General features: G+C 40.8%; 1 protein-coding gene and 1 non-coding gene across 19 annotated transcripts in view; both read right to left on the bottom strand.

Moving 5' to 3' along the window:
* Positions 1-15,599, bottom strand: part of HP1BP3 (heterochromatin protein 1 binding protein 3) — a 42,020-nt gene extending 26,421 nt beyond the window's left edge. For 2 of the 18 annotated variants that reach the window (XR_013380630.1, XM_077899285.1), the window contains exons 1-7: positions 15,467-15,599; positions 9,892-10,087; positions 9,353-9,452; positions 9,186-9,200; positions 6,389-6,542; positions 4,427-4,586; positions 1,627-1,770 (exon numbers count right to left, since the gene is read on the bottom strand). Coding sequence is in view for 17 of the 18 variants with exons in the window: in XM_077899285.1 (XP_077755411.1) it covers positions 1,627-1,770; positions 4,427-4,586; positions 6,389-6,542; positions 9,186-9,200; positions 9,353-9,452; positions 9,892-9,987 (669 nt within the window). In the remaining variant the exon portion in view is untranslated. Of the gene's footprint in view, positions 1-1,626; positions 1,771-4,426; positions 4,587-6,388; positions 6,543-9,185; positions 9,201-9,352; positions 9,453-9,891; positions 10,088-12,714; positions 12,806-14,250; positions 14,520-14,886; positions 15,013-15,466 lie in introns of those variants that run through there. The other 16 variants (XM_077899286.1, XM_077899289.1, XM_077899288.1 and 13 more) reach the window with 16 other exon arrangements.
* A 3,618-nt stretch (positions 15,600-19,217) lies between these two features.
* Positions 19,218-19,320, bottom strand: LOC144314979 (U6 spliceosomal RNA). Its single transcript, XR_013380806.1, has one exon. It is a non-coding gene; the product is annotated as a U6 spliceosomal RNA (small nuclear RNA).
* Positions 19,321-25,655: the final 6,335 nt, after the last annotated feature.

Here is a 25,655-nt window from a genome sequence, read left to right as displayed (position 1 = left end):
AGCTCCTGAGCTTTTGTTTCCTCATCTACAAAACTGGAAAGAATGCTACTCTGATACCAGGTTAAATAGTCTATGAACTTTCCACCCCCCAAGAAAGTACCACGAATAAAGGGACAATCTCTTGGGGAAAATGAGAAAACCGCTATCTTGAAAGGAAGGTCATTCCTTGGCACAAGTTTACAGCCTACTACTGTTTCCCAGATCGCCCATCAGTGATTATTACTGCACATGGGAATAGCTATGTAATTAATCCTTAGCCACCCCATACGATGGTATATATGTCTTAATACAGATTTCCAGTTTACAAAGCACTTTCATACAACTTTAAAGCTGATTTGCACTAACTGGAGTCCTCCCCACCTTAGCTTTGTGCTACTGTGAATGTAGCAATCAAGGTGAAATGCTTTCAGCCTATAAACTATTGTTTAAAGCATCAAACTGAGGTCAGCCTACAAGGCAAGAACAGGTCATAAAGCATATTTCATAAAGAAAAACAAAGCCAATTCAAGCTGTGCTGACATACACTATGACAGAGGACAAGTCTATGGTTTTAATTACATTGGTTAAGATAATACCTTTTAATCAGTGACTGTTTTAAAGGCTCTATAAATATCAATTATACAACATTTTGAGAAAGCTTTAACAAGCTCCACAGCAGGAATCTGCTTTCCTCACTGATGGGTCTTGAAACACCTGGCACCCAGGAACAATATATATTTATGTGGAATGAAGTACTTGCTGAAAGTTACTAATCAGAATTTAAATGCCTGAGTTGCACAAAATTCTGTATTAATCAAATTGTGCAGAAAAGTATGAAAGAAAGGCAACAGGATTCTCGGAATGCAGTTAACTAGGTCCTCTGAACCATTTTTGCCACTACTGTGGAATCACAGTAGTTACTGATTTCTGAAGATGATTTAAGATAAAAGTCCATTCCAACTTTTAAGTCTTTATAATTCTAAGTAATATTTTGATGTACTATGCAAAATAATATGGATTTATGCCTCAAATCAATACTGGTTTCAGTACTAGTCTCAATTTACTCAGGTTTCTCTGATGCTCCTAACAAGTTTCAACAGTTTCAGATATTGTTAAGTTAATGTGAGCTTGGGGCAGCCTAGGTGACTCAGCAGTTTAGTGCCTGCCTTCGGCCCAGGGCGTGATCCTGGAGACTCGGGATCGGGTCCCACGTCGGGCTCCTTGCATGGAGCCTGCTTCTCCCTCTGCCTGTCTCTCTCTCTCTCTCTCTCTGTCTCTCATGAATATAAAAATAAAATCTTAAAAAAAAAAAAGTTAATGTGAACCTATTTACAAATTTGTAACGGCAATAAGTCTAGTCATGTAAGTTAGCCTTTAAAAGTAACAAAGACAAGAGTAATTCTTTTTTGCTGCTGCAATAAAATGATTCCTTAACCCCATCTCTCATATTCAGTACTACATGTCTCAAGCATAAGTGGCCCAAAGAAAATCCAATTATGGGGCACCTAGGTGGCTCTGTCGGTTAAGCATCTGACTCTCGATTTCAGTTCAGGTCATGATCTCAAGACATAAAAAGCCTAAATATTATTGTGAACTTACAGCTAATAGATGTTGAAATGATCTCATCCCCAATAATTGTTTTAATACCTGTTTGATGACACCTCTATTTAATTCTCTTTTTAGTGCTTGTTTAAGGAGGTAGCCCCTTCTCTCCAGCTCCAGAGAAGGGTACTTATGGATAATATATTTTCGAATAGCAACCACTGACGCACCACTCTTCTGGAAGCATGCCTAGAAAAAAGATTTGCCAAACTATACATTACTTTATACTAGCCATTTTTCATTAGACAGAGAATCTGACACACGTTTTCAAAATTATTTTGGAGGTGAACTCAACAAAGGATGATAAAAATGGCAGGGAAGAACGAATAGTATTTCAGGTAACTTCTGTTCATCATAGCTGTTGAAAAACACAATTATAGTATTTTTGGAACAATAATTTTAACTTAGTTCAAAACAGGCAAAGAGAAAATACAACATGTGAACAACATTTTGTCTATCAAGGAAGAATCTTTTTCCATTTTAATTCTATTCTATATTTAAAAGACATCTTCAGCGCTGAAAGGAAGAAAACAGAACCTTTTTATTACTTGTAGGATTACAGATCTGGTTCATTTTATGGAATGAGCTTTAGCAAACTAGGACCAATGTTTCTCTGTAGGCTTTGTGTGAAGGTCAGCAAAGAATATAAACAAAGAAAATCTGAATAAATGGCATAAAACTGGTTTACAGATGGCAAAATCTTGACCAGAGTTCTGGGTAACAATGAGAGCATTCGATTGAGACGTAAAATGCCCTCTTTTGTTTCCATCTAATTTAGTTATATTCCATTTGATTAATGCCCATGAAGACTTAAGTAGGTCATTAAGTCATGAAAGTGGCAAATTTTTTTCAAATGCTTCACATTTTGAAGCCCACATAAGGAGCATCCATTATCTGTGTAATGGGCTAGTCCACCAATTTTGTATTAGCATTGTCTATAAACTGAATGTGGCACTTATTCTTACTGGACAAAGATCTGGGGACGCCTGGGTGGCTCAGCGGTTTAGCAGCTGCCTTCAGCTCAGAGCGTGATTCCAGGGTTCTGGGATCGAGTCCTGCATTGGGCTCCCGGAAGGGAGCCTGCTTCTCCCTCTGCCTATGTCTCTGCCCACCCCTACCCCCGTGTGTCTCTTATGAATAAATAAATAAAACCTTCAAAAAAAATCTGGCTGAATGTTATTTTATATACTCTGATGACAAAGAAAAACTGTACAAGATAAAACAAAGTTGTGTTAATATGATTCATCTACTTACTTCAAGTAAGTATCTCTGATCTATCACAACCTATTGAAGTTTACTCCTGATCTTCTAAGAAGATACAAACAATTCCATGCACCACCAAACTGACACTGAGATGGAAGAAGACATCAGGACTCCCGATTTATTCACAAAATGGTATCAATGGTTTAAAATCATGATTTGTTACACTGTATGGAACACACACACATATACCCCTTGTTTTATACAAATATGCATATCAGATTCAAACTATTCTTTAGGCATAATTATACTGTTCTAATTTCTGTTTCACTATTTTAAAATTTTAGTCCCTTCTCCAACCTCACTGTTACCCTACTCTCCTCCAGACCTAGGCTGAGAGGTCCATGATCTGAAATCCTGGGAGAAAGGCTATACAAAGGAACAAGATCTCACTATAGTCAAGCTATCTAGACCAAAAAAGTCCTAAGGAGTTGAGAGCACTTGAAAGAGTACACGGAGAGGCCTGAAGGCAAACCCTTTTTCAGTTTTATGTGTCAGTGGTGTGTGTTCTCAAATTCTGAGAATGTCCACTAGGCTGCTTCTTCCTCTGTACACCACCCTGGCTCACATTGGTCTTTAACCCTCTTTCCCCAATTTTGACTCAGATCCCTAGCAACAAGGTCCTTAAAAGGAGGGCATCTTGTTAATTTGCATGATGAGATGATAAGAAGAGCTAGTGAGATTATCACCTCATCATGAGAATTAACAAGGCAAAAGTAACCAGAAAAACTTTTAAAAGGCAAGGTCAGATTACAAGATGACCTTAAAAATTAAAATAAGAAAGCTAGGGATGTCTGGGTGGCTCAGTGGTTGAGTGCCTGCCTTTGGCTTAAGGCATGATCCTGGGGTCCCGGATCAAGTCCCACATCGGGCTCCTTGTGGGGAGCCTGCTTCTCCCTCTGCCTGTGTCTCTGCCTCTCTCTCTCTCTCATGAATAAATAAACTCTTAAAAAAAAATAAAAAAGCTAGGACTCATAAGCTAATGGGAGTCAGTAGATTACAGCAAAGTCATGAAGTTGGGCAAGAAGAATTTTTGGTGACAAAGCAAAGTAGTAAGGTTTCTAAAAGGGTATCTTAGAGTTCAGGTGAGAAAGCTACCTACTACCAGTATTAGACACTCAGCTTTGAAATGGAGCTAAAGACAGTGTATTTATTTTAAAATAAAAATCTTCTATGCTATTCAATTACTCAGTCACAATCAGACCTTTTAAGGGCAAAGATGACCCTGTTTGTTTCATTCTCCACTATTTCCCTATCAAGTTTACTGATAAAGAGAAGTTAGTCCTTAAATGCCTTCAAATAAATACCATATTTAACCAATAAACTGAGCAAAACAAAACAAAACAAAACTGGTTAAAAATACTTGCTATTTGAAGTAATCTAAATTAAAAAAATTTACAGCGCTCACCGAAAGTGATTTTCTTAAAAAAAAAAAGCATAAACTTCATAATGGCTTTCTTATATTTAAATATCTTTTAGGAAGCAGAGCAAGATTTTTCATGTCTGGACAGGAATATGCCATTTTCAAATAATCCAAAGACGAACAAAATAAATCTAAGATGAACTGCTTATAATAAAAACTTGCCTTAATGGCCTCAGTTAGGATTGCATCCATCTTGGGACGTGGGGAGGAAGCCATCGGTGTTTGTTTCTGGGCCCTGGCTAGCTGGCTGGCAGAAAGGGTAGCCCAGGAAGGTATTGTTTTTTTCACTTTCTTCTCCTTTTCTTTAGACTGATCTTTCTCACTTTAAAACAAAGAATTGTTATTATGCAAAGTAAACTGTATAGAAAGAGGTATAAAGTCAGAAAGAAGAATAGACGAAGGAAGGATAATAATTAATGTTTTATTTCCACACTAAAGTGATACCTTAAATGAGCAAATTTTTACAAAATAAAACCTTAAAAATTTTTGAATACTAAAAATGGACCAAAAAGGTGTTTTCTCTTAGGTGTAGGAGAGAGGAGTCAGATAAATGAGCACTGGTATGAAAGGCCAGTCCACTAAAGAAATGAGAATTTCAAAATGAATTCTAGGAAACATGTCATTCAGCAAAATGAGAAGTTGGAAGACCTGGGTTTGGGTTTTTGCTCTAACATTTATTACTACATGACCTTGGCAGGTGACCTGACTCTCAGCCTCCTCAGCTGTCAGACAGTAATATAAGGCCAAATATTTTACAAGTTGTTGGAAGAATTAGGAGATTATATTTGTAAAACCAATTTTGTGAGCCGTAAAGTATTCCATGAATTGTATTCCAAATAACCACAGCACTCCATGGACCCGAAATACAAGGTAGCTGCTAAAAATCCCACAGAACTTAAATCTATAAAGGATTTCCTGAGGACTACACCCAAAGGTATAGTTACTACTAAGTTATTCTTTTATTTAAAAAGTAATTCCTAACTGTTCTGAACAACCATGAAAAGAACAGAATGCAACCAGGTGTCCTGCAAAAAACAAAAACAAAAACAAAACACTTCAAATTAAAAAAGAGGGACTCCTGAGTGGCTCAGTGGTTGAGTGTCTGCCTTTGGTTCAGGGTGTGATCCTGGGTCTGGGGATTTTTTTTTTTTTTTTTTTTTTTGAAGGGTCTGGGGATTGAGTCCCGCATCAGGCTCCCTGCAGGGAGCCTGCTTCTCCCTCTGCCTGTGTCTCTGCCTCTCTCTCTGGGTCTCTCATGAATAAATAAAACAAATCTTAAAAAAAAAAAAAATTTTTAAAAAGAATTGCTGGGACACCTGGGTGGCTGTCAGTTAAGCATCTGCCTTTGGCTCAGGCCATGATCCCGAGGTCCCAGGATCAAGCCCTGCGTTGGGCTCCCTGCTCATCAGGGCACCTGCTTGTCCCTCTCGTCACCCCCGCCCCACTTGTGCATACTCTAATAAATAATAAATAAAATCTTTAAAAGAAAATAAAAGTAAAAAAGAATTGCCACCAGTCTACAGATTATGAGTAGCAAATTTCACTTTCAGTTCTCAAAGTCACCCTCCAAATGATGAATACTCTATCAAATATACACAGAGTTTAGGTGACTCTGGCAATGGCTGATACAGATTAATGTTTTCTAACATAAGCATATAAAAACAACTCACAGAGGCAAAGGCAGGAATAAAATGGTGAAGTGTTTCCCAGGTCAGATTTTGAGAGTCATGTTTCATTTCTTACTGAAATTATGTCAATGATTAAAATATCAGATACTCCCACAATGAATTCTAAGCATAAAAAAAAAAAAAATCCCAAAGGCAAAAATAAATGGAATTTTGAGTTATTCAAACCACTATTTTAACTACTACCACAATGAATTCTAAGCATAAAAAAAAAAAAAAATCCCAAAGGCAAAAATAAATAGAATTTTGAGTTATTCAAACCATTTTAACTACTACAAACTCTAATAGGCCATACAACTACATAATAAGACTATTTCAAACAATAATTCTAAGAAGTATATCCAAGTACAGCAGAGATCTAGCATAAACCAATGTTATAATTGCCTTAAAACAATTTACATAGTAGAATTATAAATAGCAAGGAAGCATAACTCCTTACTCCTTTTTGGTTTCCTCTGAAGACTTGTTCTCTTCCTTCTCTTCATTCTCAGGTTCTCCCTTTGGCTGCTCTGTCTCACTAGATGTAGCAGGTGGAGTTTCATTCTCTTGTTCTTCTACAGTAGAGACAGATTCCTCTGAACTTATATCTGGTTCTAAAAAATCAGGTGAGCAGAATTGCATCAAGTAGATATATTATTAGAGCCTGAGTCAATAAAAGGGTAAAAGTCTATTTTATTAAACAGAAAAGCCAAATGCTCCAATTGATAGATGTATTTTAAAATGAACAAATTACGATAAGTTGCATTTTCTTTCCTTCTGTCACTCAAATTGCCTATTCAATGAGTTGCTTATTCAGACTGTTATGTGAGAAAAGGAAATGGGCCAGGAAATTTACACAGAAAGAGAAACTAATCTTACCACAAATCAAACCTCTTGCCTATAATATTAATGATGAGATTCATAATTAAGAAATTAGCTACTTCATAATTCAACAGATAAATCTTAGGAAGGAAATGAGTAACAGAAAATTAACATCTATTTTCCACATTAAAGGACTGGGGCAAGAGCAGAAATCCAAGAGGAGGAATAGTGAGGTCTGCAATTGCTTATCTGTCTTTTCTCAGCATGTCTCTTTGAGCAGTTACTATAAAACACAGAATCCTAGATATGGTTAAGTAGGGACTTCAAAGAAAAGGACTCTCCGGTGGAAAAACTTAGGCAAAAAATAAAAGTATAGGCTTGAACAGTTTGGTCACTTAAATTATGCGAACAAATTACATGATGAAAACTTCTAAGAGAACAAAAAAAATGCCACTTCCTTCATATAACCAAAACACATATACACAGTTCTAAAGGGATTTCTAATTTTCAACAAATTAAAATTCTAAACCATGAATTTCAGGATGGTCAACTATCATTTGTTGATCTCATCCTGGGTTATGCACTTCAACTAGAATTGCGTATTAAGCTGAAAATCCTCCTATACAGGTTTAGCCAAAATTGAGTTTACAGTCACACAGATTCAAGTTCAGTCCTCATAAACTTTTTAGCTTGCTATCTTAGGGCAAGTTCTTGGATATCTCCAAGTTTCAGTAATCTTACCTCACAGAGCTTTCATGGGGATTGCATAAAATGGTTTAGGAGATATGTGCGCTTGAACAATGTGGGTGATTCCCATCCTCTGGCCTATCCTATTGCTTCTAGAACTATCTCCCAAAGTATTAAAGCTAGAACTTCATTATAAAAATGGTATCTAGCAATTCAGATAACTGTAAGATATATTTTAAAAATCATACATATTCTCACCTCACCGACTGAACTGACCATGTGGGTAAGGACTTACTATTAGTTAGTTAGTCATTATGTTTACTTATACATTGCCTTATTCTAAAAAGGATCAAAAGAACTATTTACTGGGTTTTACTCTAGGAGTAGACCTATAAATTCAATTTCATATTTTCTTAGGAATAACTGTTTAAGGGACACCTCAGTGGCTTAGTGGTTGAGCGTCTGCCTTCAGCCCAGAGCGTGATCCTCGAGTTCCAGGATCGAGTCCCGCATCGGGCTCCCTGCATGGAGCCTGCCCCCCGCCCACCCTCCCGCCCCCGTCTAAAATTAAATAAATGAATGAATGAATGAATGAATGAATGAATAAATAAATAAAATCTTTAAAAAACCCTGCTTAATAGTTGATGGATTAATAAAGGTGCAGTCACTCAGGAGACACTGAGTATGTAGTATGTATAAGACACTGTTTCCAACTCATTAAACTATTGTGTCTGTCTTTGTGAAATGCAGGATTTATCAAATTTAAAGTATGAGAGATGTCTAATTATTTTTATATACAAAATACTATAATGGGAGATGACACACAGAACTTGTGCAGTGACTTACGGACTCTAAAATTCTGGCTGACTTTTCTAGTACCTGAACTCTCTGGCATGTATTCTGAAAACTGATGTGATTAGTGATTTAATGGTTTGAGCGGACTGTGAAGCAATATGGCATAAGATAGGCAAGTGGCTTATCTCAGTGCTAGACAAAATAACCAAGCTTCAACTCATTAGTACATCTCATTTTTTTATATGCTGATTACAACGTCTCCTAACTGCCTCAGGCCAGCTACCCAAGTTGCTTATGATATTCATCTAAGTATCTTGAAACAAAACCCAGGTTGAGCTGGAAAAAGAGCAGCCTGCTGCACCAAAGGATAAAGGCAATAGGGTTCACATATTTCTTATTCCTCATCTATACTGGTCAGCAAATATTTTGTTCTAATAGCCACAACAGGGATGGCACCATGTGCTCAACCCTGGCAAACCTGAGATAAAAAGGCAAGGAAGGAAAAGGAAAGAAAGGAAAAGGTCACAAGAAGAAAAGGAAAAGAAGAAGAGGTGATAAGAAATGCCATAAAGGAGCACTACTAACCAGATTGATGGTTCTACATTTCTCTTGATTATGTTCCCACCTCTGTCTGGCCAATCTCGTGCTCGCTTCGGCAGCACATATACTAAAATTGTCTGGCCAATCTCTGCACCAACACCAAATATAAACCAATACTTCAATTGCCCATTTGCTCCCTTAAGGCCTCATGGTGATTTCTGAGTGATTTAGCACTGTCTGTCCACCCTGAAGGCTCAAGTCCCCCCATTCTTCCACAGCCTTCATTGCTATGACACTGTATGCCCAGAAGCCTCTACCTATTCCTGTTCTTGCCAACTATTTTCTTTTTAATCCCAAGAACACGAAATTTTTGCCTTCTAAAAATCTTTATAGAGACAAGATGAAATTCTTACTTTGCTTACTTTGGTCTGGAAATGACATATCCATAGGTATCACTTCTTTCAATGTTCTCCCAAAACAGCCATGAAAAAAGAACAATTAGGTTCAAAGGAATTTATGGGATACTCCAAATTGGAATAGAAACTTTTGCCATTTTAAGTTGTCTACTGCTTCACCTTACCTGGCTTTTCTTCCTCCCCTTCAGCAAGCTTGCTTTTGGGAGGAGTTTCCCGCGTAGAATTCACAGTTCGACGAATCGGCATGGTGCTATCTTCTACCTTCTAAGAAAAGAGACAGCCATAATCATATATGCATAAGAAAATTTCTCTCTTTCTCAAGGGGACTAACTGGGTGTCAGAAGATGTAGGAGAATTCTTCAAGTCGACTCCAGGATCTGATGCAAATTACTTTTAACAAGTTTTTTTGAAGTAAAATACAATTTTTTAAAAAGTACTTTTCAAAATATTTTATTTTAGCTAGAATTTGAAATGGAAACAGGTATTTTACTTGATTTGGAATGAATTTAGAAGGTTGGTGGTTTTCTAAGGCATTCAAGGGGAAAAGGAAGATGAAAAGAATTTTGTATCTGTTTGATTTTTTTAGATTCACAACCCAGAACTCCCCAAAGTAAGGAAACAAACATGTACCAAGAAGGACCCAGCAGGGCCTGAAGTCAGGGACTGATCCAAGAGTGAGCTTCAAGAATGTGTCAGCCCCTACCTCACCTAACTTGTCCGCGTGGATCAGCTGAGCTCCTACTATAAGTGGGAGTGCCTTAGGATGGACGAATTCACCTTGAGACGTATCAGTCGCCATTTAAAATAATTTCTAGGCCCGAGTACAGGTTACACTCTGAAGCCTCTGCTGTTAACCACAAGGACTTTTCCTAATGGTTTCAGTGTGGTGAAGAGTCAACCTAAAGCACAGAAAAGACCTGGTGTGAAGATTAACAGAAACAAAACTAAACTGTCTAAATTTAATACACATCCTAAGGGGAAAACAATGAACTATAAAACTTATAGTTAAGTGACAGATGACTTGGTCAATTATCATTCAGAAAGATTAAATCACTACGAAAATACCGAGTATGTAAAGCAGCCACTAAGACAAATGCACAAGCCACAGCAGCTGTTGCACCTTCCACATGAACAAAGGCAACAAGGACAAGAAAGCTCCTCAGGAACGGAACCCCATTCCCCGCCCGGCTACCATCAGGAACTTAGAAACTCCTTAAAACTCTCCTTAAAAATAAGGAAACTCCTTAAAACTCTCCTTAAAAATAAGGAGACTAAGGAACAGTTTAGTCAAATGTTTACTCAATTACTGAAGAGAGAAGGTTTTGGTTGTTATTGTTCTCAAAAGGATCAGGAAAATTATCTGTAACCTTGACTACTTCTCCATTAGATAAATAACCCAAGGGCAAAAATCCTGAAGAACGTGATACTCTAAGAACCTCCAGACTTAGAGAAGCAAATTTAGATCATCACCTAGAATAGAATTTATGCTTCCAAGACCTTATATGTTATTTTTAAAGTAGGCAAAACTAGCACAGAAGAATGAACATAATTAAATATTCAAAGATAAAACCCATGTAGTCACTCAAATTTACATGATCATTAAATACTCTCTGTCCTTGGGAAAAAAAAAATCTCATCTGGGACCTAATGACATTTTATAATAAAAATCTCTCCAAAATACAAGAAAATGATCATCTGAGTGTTTAGATCTTTGTGCTAATGAATATTAGCAAAGAACTGGGGCAATAGTAGACTAGTCATTCAACCTCTACTTTAAGCTCTGACCTTGTCTAGGAATTCAAGAGCTTCCAATTTGTCAGGTAATAGTCTCAAGCTACAACAATTAGGATAAATCCAAAAAATACAAACATAGAGAATGCTTTCACATTTACAGGGAAAATCTTTTTATGGGAACACCAAGAGCAATGCCAGACTTGTGAATTGTCAATTAGCTACAAGCTAAGGCAGTTGAAAGAATTCAAGATGCACTAAAACTTTTTATCAATAGTAAATTAATAATATCCATGAATATTTTAAACTTATCCACTATTATAAAAACTACTTAAAATGTGCAAGTAGCAAGTCACTTGAAGGAACTATAAAGTACAAAAATAGGGGATCCCTGGGTGGCGCAGCGGTTTGGCGCCTGCCTTTGGCCCAGGGCGCGATCCTGGAGACCCGGGATCGAATCCCACGTCGGGCTCCCGGTGTGTGGAGCCTGCTTCTTCTCTCTCCATGTCTATCATAAATAAATAAATCTTTAAAAAAAAAAAAAAAAAAGTACAAAAATAAAAATAGTTGTTTTTTGATCTGTGAAGAGAGGGCCAAATTGGGCTTAGGAATACTATTTAGGCTTGTGAAACCTAAAAGTCTATTTTGAAATACTTTGAATACATAAACTTGCTCATTCATGCAACTAGCACTTACATAGTAATATGTTTTCTTTGACAATTAAAAAAAAAAACTGAGCAAATCTGCTATTTTCACATGTAAACCCTATAGAGAAGTAAACCACCACGATCAGGTTATCCTTGGTAGAGTGATATTGCTATTGGATTCATCTTTCTTAACTCACCATAACACTAGCTAGGTTGAAAATGCCACTGTGAAGTCAACAAAACTTTCATGAGTCTCTGTTCATAGGATATCCTGAAAAAAATATGTTCCCTGTAGATACAATACTGAAAAAAAGCATCAAAACCTTTCCAGTCTACTATATTCATTAACTACTCAAAACTAAAACAAATGAGTCAAAAGGGGAGGAGGCACACAAAGCTACTAACACCAACATAATGAAACTAAAATCACGGCAACAAGTACATGGTCCATAAAGACATCAGACATCATGAACCCAAGGACAAGAATGACAGTTTTAATCAGGCCAGGTAAGAGGCATGCCCAGGTTAGAATAAAAAAATATATATAATAAATTTTTTAAAAAAGGTGGTTTGCCAATCTTTCTGGCTGCATCTACAAAAAATGTAAATCCTGACACTCGCCTGCTTAACACCTCTCAATTACTGTCGCACTTTTTTATTATTCTTATCTCCTACTACTCTACCCATCATACTCTCTTGACTCCAAAAACAAAGACCTTCTTTTGGCCCCGGCACTGTGCTTTGCTCATCCCTGCCTGAGGGTGTTTGCACTTGCTGTTCTCTTAAACTAAAACATTATTTTTCTAGATAGTTCAATCAGGTTTCTGCTCAATGACATCTCCTCTCAGAAAAGCCTCCCATCCTTCTCATTGTTCAGGTTTCTTTAGCATTAAATTTGTGTACTTGTTTATTATGTCCCCTTCCCAAAAGGCACTGTAAGATATACAAGGGCTAAGGACCTTTAATTCACACTATTTGCAGCACCTACAACAGTGTCCAACACATTATGTGTTGCACAAATTTTGAGAAAAAAAGTTAAATGAACCATACCACCTATTTAAGTATTTATTATTATATTTAGCGTATGAGAAGAACACTTAAAAAATGAAATCCAAAGTTATTTGGGATAAATATTAAGAAATGTTTACCTCAGAGGCAACTGGCTGTCTCAGTCCACAGAGGGTGCAACTCTTGATCTCGGGGTCGTGGGTCCGAGCCCCACACTGGGTATAGAGTTTACTTTAAAATAAAAATGTTTGCCTCAGCTCTGAATTTCCTTGGTAAGGGTCATGGAACTTGAAGCTTCCCTCTGCAATACTTTCTTTTTAATAGGTTGGCTAACAGTTACTTCATATGCTAGGTGTTTGTTACAGAGCTAACAAAAACTATATGGGTGGTTAATTCACACTGTCTTATCCTCACCATGTACCTATTAATTTAACTTCTTGCTGCTGCACTTTTGAATCAGACTAGCTACCACACCTATCCCCCCCACCCAAAGAGATCTTATGTAGCTGGCTCACTGCTGCATACTTGGTGCCTAAGAACACACAAGGAATAGAATAGGTGCTCAACAAATATTTGTTAAACGAAAGGATGAATATATGAAAAAATTCTCCACCTAGGTTCTTTTATGTGCCAAAAACAATCTTCAGTTTACCTGTGGTTTATGTGGCTCTCCTGTGGCCTCCCATCTGGGTTTTTATTTTTTTTTTTAATGTTAGATTAACTATACAAAGAGTTGCTTTTGTAAAAGAAAACTCTAAGTTAGTTTTAATTTAATGCAAGCAATAAAAAAAAAGGTGATAAAGTCTACAATTTTCTCTACATTATGAGAAAGCAATAGAAAAATTAGTAGGAGCTTAACAATATGTTTCCAGTCTAATGATATCCTTAAAGAAATAAATTTTAGGATATTATTATTATTTCATATTTTGTTTTATTAAAATTATTCGTATTTTTATGAATATTCATATTTTACCTATTATTTCCTATTTTACCATAAAATGCGTGCAATATAAATTATAAAATCATCAGCTATGCACAGAATATATCAAACTGTCCCCAACCTCAAGTCTTTCACTGTATTCAGTGACATTAATAGTAATGTCACAAAAAAACATGCCGGTAATTAGCTGGCAACTACCCCCCCCCCCACACACACACCTTTAACACTTGAATAAATCAGTATGTACCTAATTAATGCCTATCTTGGGCACAGATGGTATGGACACTACATGCCCCGCCCCCCCTTGAAACACAATCACAACCTAACTGGCTAACACTTGAGGATACTTTCTCCAATTTTCCGCCCTCAAACGTCCACGTCAGTTTAAAAACGCAGCCAAAACACACACACACACACACAAACAAACCCCACTCTTTAAAAATGTCACTTCCACTTTGAAACCCACTAAACTGAACTCTTCGGGAGAGCAACAGACACTTAGAAGAGCTCAGAGTAGCTTCAGGCCTGTCTGTGCCAGAGAAAATCAAACTCTCTGCCAACCTAACGCCAGTCACGTCTCCCTCCGCTCGAGACCCTAGAGCTGCCCATCAAGCCCCGGGCGAATTCCTAGACGTTATTTCTGACTGGATCCTCACTTTCCAGTGTAACGGGCAGTCAGGAAGGATGCCAAACAGGGAATTTAGAATCTGCGCGCTGAAGGGGCGGTCGAGTTCACCTGGTCGAGTCCTCCGTGCAGGAGAGAAGCCTCCCCCCACAAAAGGTGAGGAGACCCGTCCTCCGTCACAGACGGTGGCCAATTCAGTATGAAAACTCAGATGTGAGGCTCTCACTTCAGCACTCCTGCCGCCACCTCTTGACAAACGCGCTCTCTCATTCACGAGCCCGACTTTACTAATGCACACCACACGGTCGGCGGTGCGGTGAGGAACCAGCTCTGGGCATGCCAGACGGGAAAACGAAAGCTCAGGCCCGCGTCGCGGCAGCAGCGGCGGGGGCGGGGGCAGCGGCGGGGGCAGCGGCAGCGGCAGCTCGGAAACGCCCGCCCAGACCACTGACAGGCACACGGGGAAGAGCGCAGCCAGACAAAGAGGCAGGGAGCGGCCGGTGCGGGGCGCGAGCAGAGGCGGGGGAGCGCGGGGCCAAGAGGAGGCAGCTCGGCGGAGGACGGGAGGACTCGGCAGCGGCTGACACCGAGAGGCTGCGGCGCGGGCTCCGCGCGGCCGGCGGCTCGGGGCGCGGGGCTCGCGCTCGGGGACGCACGCGGCCGAGGTCGACGCCACCCCTGGGGCAGCGGCCGCTCGCGCGACACAAGAAGCGACAGACCGCGAGCACTAGCGCTCCGCGCACTCACCACTGGGAGCTCCGTAATGGCGGCGGCGGGGGCGGAGAAGCCGGGGGGCGGGCCCGCCGCAGCCAGTCACCGCCGCCGGCATCTTTCGAACCCGCTCCGAAAACCGCTGAGGGAGTGGGGAGGGAGTGGGGAGGGGAGGGGGAGGGGCGGAGACGGGGGGGCGGGGGACGGCGGCGGGGTCCGCCGCGGGCCTCGGGAGCATGCGCGAGGCCGCAGCCAATCGGAGCGCAGCGGGAGGACGCTGGCGCAGGCGCGCTGGGACGCACGGCCCTGGACCTGGGAAGAGCTCCCCCCTCCTCCCCCAGAGTCCAAACAAAACAAGGACGAGAGCGCGCGCGCCAGAGGGCCCCGGAGGAGGCGTCAACGAGAGGGGCAGGGGGCTAGATCGCGGGGGAGAGGGGACGGAGGGCGGAGCGGCCGGAGAGGCAGACAAAAGGCGCCACCTCCGGGGACCCGAGCGCCCCGCCCCCTCCGCTCTGGGAGCGGCGTCGGCGCCCCGGGCGAGCGGCCTTGGCCACTCGCCTTCGGGGCCCAGCGAGCCCGCACCCGCCCCCCGCCCGCCTGTTCCGTCCTGCGTTACCTCTGCACTCCCCCCTTCCTGGCGCCCGCGTTCCGCACAGCCTCTCGGCGCCGCTCCCGCCGCCGCTCGTCGTCTCCGCCGCCGCTGTCCTCCAGGCCCAGCCGCCGAGCTCTGCCGCCCCGCCCCCCTGCTCGCGGCCCCGCGCGCACGCGCACGCGCGCACTCCCTGCCGGCCCCGCCCCCGCGCGTGACCGCGCACGCGCCCCCAGCCGGCGGGAGCCGAGGGAACGCGCGCGCCTTGGCTCCCCGGCCGGGCGCGCGGGGACGCGAGAGGGCGCTGCGGGCCGGGAGGACGCCCGCCCAGCCTCGCCGGGGCCCGGCCCGGGGCTGCCCGGTGACTTGGGTGCGGTTGCGCTTTCCTCCGAAGAGCCCCCTCTCGCTCCGTTTGCTCTCGCCGCCGTCCCGCTCGGTCCCTGGTCGTAGCCGGGCCTCCTGGCATCTCCCGCGGCTCCGTGCAGCCGCCGCGCAGGAACACACGGCCTCTCTTTGATGACCGTGCGAAACTTGAGCAACCAGATAGCGGAAAATTCGGTACCTCACGGACCTATTAAGTATCCAGACAGTACAGGGCAGAGCGGTGACTCAGGAAAAGAACTGGAAAAGTTGCTTTTCAACGCTGTGAAAGGGTCTTCCGTGGCCTCCTGATCCGCACACGCAGGCAGGGTTCTCCAAAAGTAAGGCCCTGGGGTCCGGGAACAGGGGATTCCCTTTGATTTGTCCTATTATTTTGGTGTCAGTGGACTTAGACAGGGTACATACTGTTGGAAAATGTGACTTTTCAAAACCAATGTATTTAAAGTAGGTGTTTTGTGGTGGGGTACAGGTCGTGCGGGTGATGAATACAGGGAAATAATAAACATTAAAATTACCCATAGGCTCACAGCAGGGGGACCGATACTCAGATGTATGTGTTAATCATTCAAAAGATTATGAAACCATTTAAGTGCTTGCTAGCCCAGTGCTCAGGCTGTATAATTAGCATTTTAACTATCTCACCAGCTTTCCCAGTCATAGCCATTCACTCACTCCATCAGTCGCAAAATGAGCTGTAATAAAATTTCACCACCACCACGGAAAACTGCTCACTAATGGCATTACCGATGCTCTGGCACTGTTGTCACGACGAGTTTCAGTCACTTTGTGCCATTTCTTTGTCCTGCTCAGCTCCTTTGTTCTTTATCAAATTTCTATCCTTTGTATCCCTCTTTAAAGACTATTCCATTTTTATGTATTCCTGTACTTAAAACATCTTACCTCCGTTCTTGTTCTCTAAAATGTCTTTAGCCCCATCTCATTCAAGAAGCTGACCCAGTTAAGAGCAAACTAGGTTTCTCCTCCTCTACAGATTTTTGCTTAACACACACACACACACACACACACACACCCTTTATTCTATTGTTGACAACATGTATACCCATGAAGGGAAAAACCTTAAAATTCTTCCTTCAGGTGAGACACACAAACCACCAAAGCTACACTTGCTATAGTCTGAAGTTTTAAGTTTTCTACTTACAAAGGAATTTTAAAATTTTTACTGTATATATGTGTATATATATGTAATATATATATATATATATATATTTTTTTTTTGGTTGAGGCATTTTACATCTGCTAAATGTAACATCTGACTAGTTTTGATTTTCATACTTAGTTGCAACTGAGTTAAGACTCCATAGGGGAATGGTTTTATAGCTTACCTCACTTGGCTTCTTTGAGCTATGCTAGTAAGAATATTAAACAGTTACCTGATGGATTTTGTACTATTTATTTAAAGCTATAAAGGCTGTTTGGCTTGAACTGGAAGGAACACACACCTTAGGAAGTTGAGGAGCAGGTGAGCCCTTACAAAGTGTATGAAGATTATCATCAGAGCTGCAGAAGACCCGCCCCCCCCTCTGGTGCTCAGAGATCTCTTACACTGATATTAGAGCTCTTGAAGTTCCATCATTCAGAGATTCATTCCTTTGGTTTAAGCTTCACTCTCTTTAATAGCACTTTTAAAGTGCTGGTACCAAGAACTAATACGCAAGTTTCAAACTGATCATTGAGAATTCATTGTTTCACCTCTAAACCCAAGAATCTCAAGAACTCTAGGTGTCTGATTAAAAGAACTTCTAGCAAATGTGCTGTCGTCTGTGATGACTTAACAATTCTGCCCAGAAACACCTGGGATACAGGCATGACTTGAGAGTCCCAGAAACACAAGGAAATGTAGGGTTTTGTGAACTAGAAAGTCAAGTGTTAAAGAGTTCCTCACAATGCAACTGCATCATCTCTAGTTTTCAACAAAACACTCACTTTTTCAGAAGCCAATTCCCTGTTGAAACAAGCATGTATGGAAGATTTGCAGATGGCCTGCTGTCAGTGTAACAGGTTTTTGCTGCCCCTCAGATGTAAAGCTAAGTGATACTTAAGTCTGTTGGGCTAAAATGTCTTGTTTTGTATAGAAAAGCAAAATGTATGGCTTTGGAGATTTGGGCATAAAGTCAGAGGAAGTTGAAACAATTGTAGATTCCAGGAGTGTTCCAGAGCAGAGCTATGATAATGCAATCATGGGGCTGAACATTGAAAGTTGTATCTTACTTTACTCACATTCCACTTGTGTTATGAAGGAGAGGTTTAAGGAATAATTCTTTATTGCCTGGTGGGGAGAGGTTTCTACTGCTAGCAAGGCTGATCTTTATTATTCCCACAAATCAAAGCAAGGGACTCCAATTTCATGCAGAAGTCATCAAAAGCTAGGCCAGGGCTTGGGGATTCCTTAGGAATGTATGGTCCTGGCAGGGCTGGGAGTCACTTGACTTTTCTGGTGTCCAGCTAGAAAGACTAGAAATGGCTTTCAATTTAGTTGCAGCTTACTACTGGGCAAATGGAGATGAAAAGATAGATTATTCCTCCAACTCCCTAGCCATGGTATTCTTACTGTTTCTGGTTACCTGAGGCCACTACCCTGGTTTAGAGACAAACAATTGCTTTGGGTCCTCTGTCAATGTTGCACTCTCCTCTACTCACTGGTGGCAATAATTTTATTCAGGCCAGCAGTCATTGAACTATAAAACTTTTCTCTAAGCTCTAAAAAATTCTAGATCTGAAACATGTCTGGTCCCAATGGTTTTGGATAAAAAGATTGTGAACCAGTTATCTAAAAACCAAGTAGGTTTACAAAATAACACGTACCCTCACACGTTCTAGTCTAGCTATTATTTTTTATTTATTCTCTATCTCATGAGAGACACAGAGAAAGAGAGAGGCAGAGACACAGGCAGAGGGAGAAGCAGGCTCCATGCAGGGAGCCCGACGTGGGACTCGATCCCAGGTCTCCAGGATCACGCCCTGGGCCAAAGGCAGAGGCTCAACTGCTGAGCCACCCAGGCGTGCCTCAGGTTCTGGAAATTTTATGTGTTGAACTGTCTTTTCCCTTTTCAAATACCAGAGGCAAGACAACTGCACTTTAACAGACTAAAGACACTCTGTTTGCCAGACTTACTAAAAAAGCAAAACATACCCAGTTTTGTTTGGACTGTATAATTTGAAGTCAACAGTACTACTGTTCTCCCTCCACTCCTACTTTGTGGCTTTAACTTCTTTGAAGAAAGATGTCTGCAAGGCAACCAGGCCTGTGATAGTGGCCAGAGATGGCTATGGATCAGATCAAGTGACACTTAGCGTGACCAACGCTACTGGTTAACCTAATAGGGGGAGGTCGAGAGTTGATGGAAGGCAGCATTTTATTTACGTTTAAAATTAAAAAATATATATGGAACGCTTCACAGATTTGTGTGTCGTCTTTGTTCAGGGGCCATCCTAATCTCTGTATCATTCCAATTTTAGTATATGTGCTGCCAAGTGAGCACAGGATTTTGTTTTTAAACCAGGGAAGTCCCAGGAAAATGGATTTTTACCTTAAGACATCCTTTCTTTGTGGTTATGGGGTAGTTTGAGAAAGTTTCTTTTTTTGTTCTTTTTTAAGTAAGCTCTTGTCCCAGTGTGGGGCTTGAAAACTGACAACTCCCAGATCAAGAGTCGAATGCTCTACCAACTGAGTCAGCTACGTGTCCCTGAGAAAGTTTCTTTAAATAGGTTTTTTAATGCAGTAAAGCCTAGTGATTTTTTTTAAAGATTTATTTATTTTGAGGGGAGGGAGGAGCAGAGGGAGAGAGAAACCCAAGCAGACTCTGTGCTGAGCCAATCCCAATACAAGGCTCCATCTCACAACCCTGAGTTCACAGCTGAAACCAAGATTCAGACACCCAACAGACTGTGCCACCCAGTAATTTAAAGGAAAACGTGAATCAAAACAAAATTTTAAAAATTTCAAATTATGAGATTGGATCCATTTGTTTAAAAAAATATCCAAAAAGATAGTGACAGAAAAGATCCTTTCCTTTTACAAAAAAAGTGAAACTGCATGGTGATGAGGGAATGGAATCTTCTCAAAAGTGGAAAACCAGAAAGTATTGGCTTTGAGTATTATTTATTTTTTAAAGATTTTGAGAGTGAGAGCAAGAGAGAGAGAGGGAATAAAGCAGAGACAAGCGGACTCTGCACTGAGTGTGGAGCCTGACATGACATGGGGCTTGATCCCACGACCCAGAGATCATGACTTGGAGCCAAAACCAAGTGTCAGAAGCTTAACTGACTGAGCCACTGAGGCACTGCTGGCTTTGACTATTCTCAAAATACTTGCAGCAAGGCTGTAAAAGTTTCAACCTGAAGTTTAGAAAGAGTGGCATAATTCTTGAGAACCATACATATTGAGACTCGATTGTTAGTTCAAGTTTTAAGACTTGTATTTCGATTTATTAGTGATGCCTCTGGCTCTTTCCACCAGATACGACATTTCGACCAAACAGGCCTTACGTGATGATGTTCAAAATTTTTTTTTAGGATTTTATTTATTCATGAGAAACAGAGAAAGAGACATGGGCAGAGGTAGGAGAAACAGGCTTCATACAGGGAGCCTGATGTGGGACTTGATCCCAGGACTCTGGGATCATGCCCTGAGCCAAAGGCAGATGCTCACACCCAGGTGTCCGGATGATGTTCAGATTTGACATAACTTTTTTGTTTCAGCTTCATATTTTACTTGATTGAGGCTATGATATTTAAGAAAAAAAAATAGAATACATCTAATCAACTGGCAGGCTTATTTGTCTCTATATCCAAAGTAAGCAGCATCTCCTACAGTAGGAACAAGGCCAGAATTGGAGGTGGCAAGGTATGCATTTTTTAGGTTTATTATGGTTTTGTAGCAAAAACTAGTCAAATTTTTCATTCTAGGAAGGGCAATGTGTAACTTGCTGAGGACACTAACCATTAGTCCTCGTTGCAGTGGAAGCGAAGAGCTTCTACTCCTCAGGTTTGTTAGTAAAGGCTAAGCCTGAGATTTCATAGTGTATGCTAAGGAAAACAATGGAAAAAATCTGAACTCTACAGAGCATTAAAGAAATGTCGAGGGCAGCCACAGTGGCTCAGCAGTTTAGCGCCACTTTCAGCCCAGGACCTGATCCTGAAGACCTGGGATCGAGTCCCATGTCGGGCTCCCTGCATGGAGCCTGCTTCTCCCTCTGCCTGTGTCTCTGTCTCTATTTCTCATGAATAAGTAAATAAAATAAAAATCTTAAAAAAAAAAAAAAACGTGGATAGTCAAACCATGATCTCCTATAGCTCCAAAGATAGTATAGTTTTTAATTGTATGTGGCTGAGTATGACTAAGGTTGTAGAATGTGGTAGAAGGAACATTGGACACAGGCAGGGTGTGCCCTAAGTATTCCATGTAGAATGCTGGGTGCCTGATCTGATTGATCTTTTTGTTAATGTACTCAGAGGTGGACGGTGTTATCCTTGTATTACAGATGAATAAACCGAGGTTTAAACTATTCAAGCAGAATTATATAGTAAAGCCCCTATTCTTCCAATTCTAGTGCTCCAAAGTATATCCACTATACCATTTTTCCCTCCGGCGTGGATTAAGTATTCTGGTGCAGAGCAAGCATATTTTTGAAAATAAGTGCCTCCTAGAAAACCAAGTGCAAATCTCAGCTCTGACACTTGCTAGGTACTGACTTCTATGACACTTAGTTCCCTATCTATAGAAAGGAAGCAGTCATAGGGCTGGTGAGATGAATTAGAGGAGACCCTGCAATGTCTAACAAATTATAGCCTTCAAAGTGTTTTTTTTTTTTTTCCTTCAAAGTGTTTTAACATATATTGGCTCATTGATAACTGTGATGTAAGGGCTTATGGTTTTTGCATTATATATGAGCAAACAAAAGCCAAAATGAGTGCTTGTTTTTAGTTTGCTTTTGGTGAAGAGCTTTATAAACGATGACAGGGATGTGCAGTACCCCTAGGCAGTGGTTCTCAAACTTCAGTCCTCCTAGAATCAGCTGAAGAGTTTGTTTCTTCGACTCCTTCCACTCATTCAGTTCTGATTTAGTAGGGTGGGGTCCATGAATCTGTATTTCTTAAGTTTCTTTAAGCAGTCTCAACACCCAGTGTGGATCTTGAACTCAAGACTTGCATGCTTCTCTGACTGAGCCAGCCAGGTGACCCTGTATTTGCATTTCTAATGAGCTCACAAGTGATATTGATGCTGCTGGTCTATGGCCCATACTTTGTATGACTCTCATCTTAGATGTTAATATAACTGCTCACTCCAAAGAGCCTAAAGTTATTCCAGTCCACTGTGTGGCTCAATTTGGGGATTGGAAAGGATTAAAAGTATTGCCATTCCTTTAAAAGAAAAAGTACCAAGTAAGGTTGGTCTCTACTAAATTCTACTAAGTTGAGATTATAAGGCAAGTTTCAAAAAGTTCCTTTCAGCCATTTGTCCAGAAGGGATTTGTCTGGATTAATTTGTGATGGGGCACATTTAAATTCCACTTCTGCATGTGAAAGTGAACTCTCACCATACTCTGCCACTCTTTCGTTTTTCAAATACACCATGCATCCCCTTACCACAGAGCCTTCCACAGTGGTCTCAATCCTGCCTCCTATTAGGATTACCCAGGGAACTTAAAACACACACACACACACACCAAAAAACGATGCCCAGGTCTTATCCTTCGGAGATCCTGAAATAACTGGTATGGATAGGGTCCCAGGATTTGTATTTTTAAAACCTCTTCAGGTGAGTCTAATATGCAGCAATGCTGAGCACCATTATTGTACATTCTAAGAAGCAGTTAGGGCAGGACAGGTATTTGAGCCTGAGCAATGATAGTTTCCTAGGACTTCAGGCCAGAAGACATATTTATTAACAAGAGGTAAATAAGAAGAGTCGGAAAGGAAATCACTGGTAATAGAAATTCAACTGCTAGATGGTAATTTGTTTAGAGAACTTCGATGCTCTTACCGTCTTTGAAAAGTTTAATATGCTATTATCATCAAGACTTACTTTGTTAAGCTTGGTCAATAGTATTGGAAGTGATTCTGGATGTGCTCATATGGTTGGTGTGTGAACCCTTTTTGGCAAGGACAGGGAAACCCATATGAGTAAGAGTGGTCAAGTGACCAGGAAAGAACATTGGCATTAGACCACAGATCTCCCAACCCCAGTCAAGACCGCTTTTCCACTACAACATACAAGTTCTTCCCATAGAAACTCCTGATATCCATGTGGTAATATTTCTTTTCCCCAAGTGGTTCTTCTGATGGCCCAATTTAACTCTTCTATGTCTCCTAATAAGTGCATTTAAGACTTAACATGGGTGACAGGGTGGTTCAGTTAAGTGTCTGCCTTTGGCTCAGGTCATGATCTCAGAGTCCTGGATTGAGTCCCATATCGGGCTCCCTGCACAACAGGGAGTCGGCTCCCTCCCTCTACTCCCCTGCTCCTGCTCTCTGAATAAAATCTTAAAAAAAAAAAACAAAAAACCAAAAACTTTACATTTACCTCAAAATAATACTTTAGGGCCCCCTGGGTGGCCCAGTCGATTAGGCATCTGACTCTGGATTTCTGCCCAGGTCATGCATGATCTCAGGGTCCTGAGATTAAGCTCCCTGCTGAGCTCAGAGTCTGCTTGAGATTCTCTCTCTCCTTATCGCTCTGTTCTTCCTCCGCCATTCCCACTCAGACTCTTTCTCAAATAATAAAATCAACACTATTTTAGCCTGTAGCATTGCACAAGTTTTGATATGCAGTACTTCCACTGACAGTTAACTTCCGGTTATCTAACAATTTCCATTATTACTTAACTAGTCACCCAGGGGACATTTTAATACTGTGTATGGCCCCTTGGTAAACTGAGTATTACTAGCTAGCTAATGGGGAAAGAAAAAAAGGGGATAGTTTCTAATCTTTTTGTTGTTGTTGTTATGTAGAATGAGCAAAAGAATGGAGTATTCATATAGTTGAGTCTTTTGGAAACCAGAGTTATATAAAAAAATGAAGCAGTATTTTCTAAAAGTCACAGTGTTCCTGTAAAAGTGGCTTACTCACCTGGCAAGATTTTATCTTCAGTAAAAAATGGAATTTAAAATGCTGCAGAACAGGACGCCTGGGTGGCTCAGTGATTGAGCGCCTGCCTTGGGCCCAGGGCGTGATCCTGGAGACCCGGGATCGAGTCACACGTCGGGCTCCCTGCATGGAGCCTGCTTCTTTCTATGCCTATGTCTCTCTCTCGCTCTGTGTGTCTCTCATGAATAAATAAATAAAATCTTAAAAAAAATAAATAAAATGCTGCAGACCTAGATGTAGACATACCCCAGTAGAAATGAGCTCACCCAGTGGTCAGATCTTGGTGTCTAAATACCATTGTCCTAAAGTTCCAGAAACACTTGAAGAAATGGCTGATTCTAAGGCTAAGGCAGGAAAAATACAAGATATCCCTGCAGCATCTTATCATGTCACAAAGTGGCCTAAAAGCAGAAGTTTGAGGGAATTTCAAGGGATACAGCAACAAAGTTGAAAGAGCTCCCAAGGCCAAAGCTAGAACAATCTCGGCAACAAAATCATGTTCTATCCAGTTACAACTCAAAGTATAAAATAAATATACATGAGTCTGTAGTGATATATACATATATACACATACACAACTGAATTAAGAAATGAATAGAGGAGACATCTTTCTTGCAGGAAGATTCCAAATTTAAATAGATATTCCTCATTCAAGGAAAGAAGTGGAGCTTAATTCTCTCCTCCCATTTCCCTCCTCCAATGGGGCTGGACTCCTTGACTATCTTCCAAAAAGACTAGAATAAGAAAGGGAGAAAAGGAAAGTAACTTTAGACTGGAGACCCTAACCACCACCTTAACCATGAAGGTTCAACCACCTTGAAACATGTAATTCAAGGTTAAACATCACCAATGATGTCATGGGTATCATGTATTCCCTGATATGAGAAAAAGGGCACTTCACTTATATGGTATTTTGACTCCAAACCCATAACTCTAGTTTAATTATGATAAAAACACTAGAAAACCAAATCAAAGGACATTCTACAAAATATCTCTCTAGTACTTCTCAGAAGTGTCAAGGTCATGACAAAAAAGGAAAGATTAAAAAAACTATCAAAGGCCAGAGGACACTAAGGGTCATGATGACTAAATAAAATGTAGTATCCTGGATTGCATCATGGACTAGGAAAAGGGCATTAAGAAAACTCAAAGACTGGAGTTTGGGACACCTGGCTGGCTCAATTGGTAGAACATGTGACTCTTGATCTCAGGGTCTTGAGTTCAAGCCCCATGTTGGGCATAAAGTTTACTTAAAAAAAAAAAGTCTGGTGTTTAGTTAGTAGCAAGTATGAATGCTGGTTTCTTAGTTTTGACAAATGTTATATGGTGATGTTAATAATAGGGAAACTAAAATGAGGGGTTTGTGGAACACTCCCTAAATCTGAAACTTTTCTGTAAGTCTAAAATTATTTCAAAGTAAAACATTTATTTTAAAAAGTTGGTATAGGATTCTCTATGGCTTATTTCTTTGATACATAAATCATTTTGTGATTTGTTAATACAGAAGTGTGTTTCTTCTTCCTCTTCTTTTTTTGTAGTCCCAATACTAATAGATGATCATTTTTCCCGTTAGGGATAAATGTAATATTTGAAGCTGGTGATCACATGGTATCTCTGTCCCTAAACTACTAGAAGATATGGAGACCAAAACTCAAGCTTAAAGGTGACTAAAGGCAATCTTCTATAAGACTGATGAACTGGGACTAACTGGTGGTAGAGGTTCTGTCT

This window comes from Canis aureus, chromosome 5, assembly GCF_053574225.1.
Source record: "Canis aureus isolate CA01 chromosome 5, VMU_Caureus_v.1.0, whole genome shotgun sequence".
NCBI lineage: Eukaryota > Metazoa > Chordata > Mammalia > Carnivora > Canidae > Canis > Canis aureus.
This window is presented reverse-complemented; position numbering and strand designations above follow the sequence as displayed.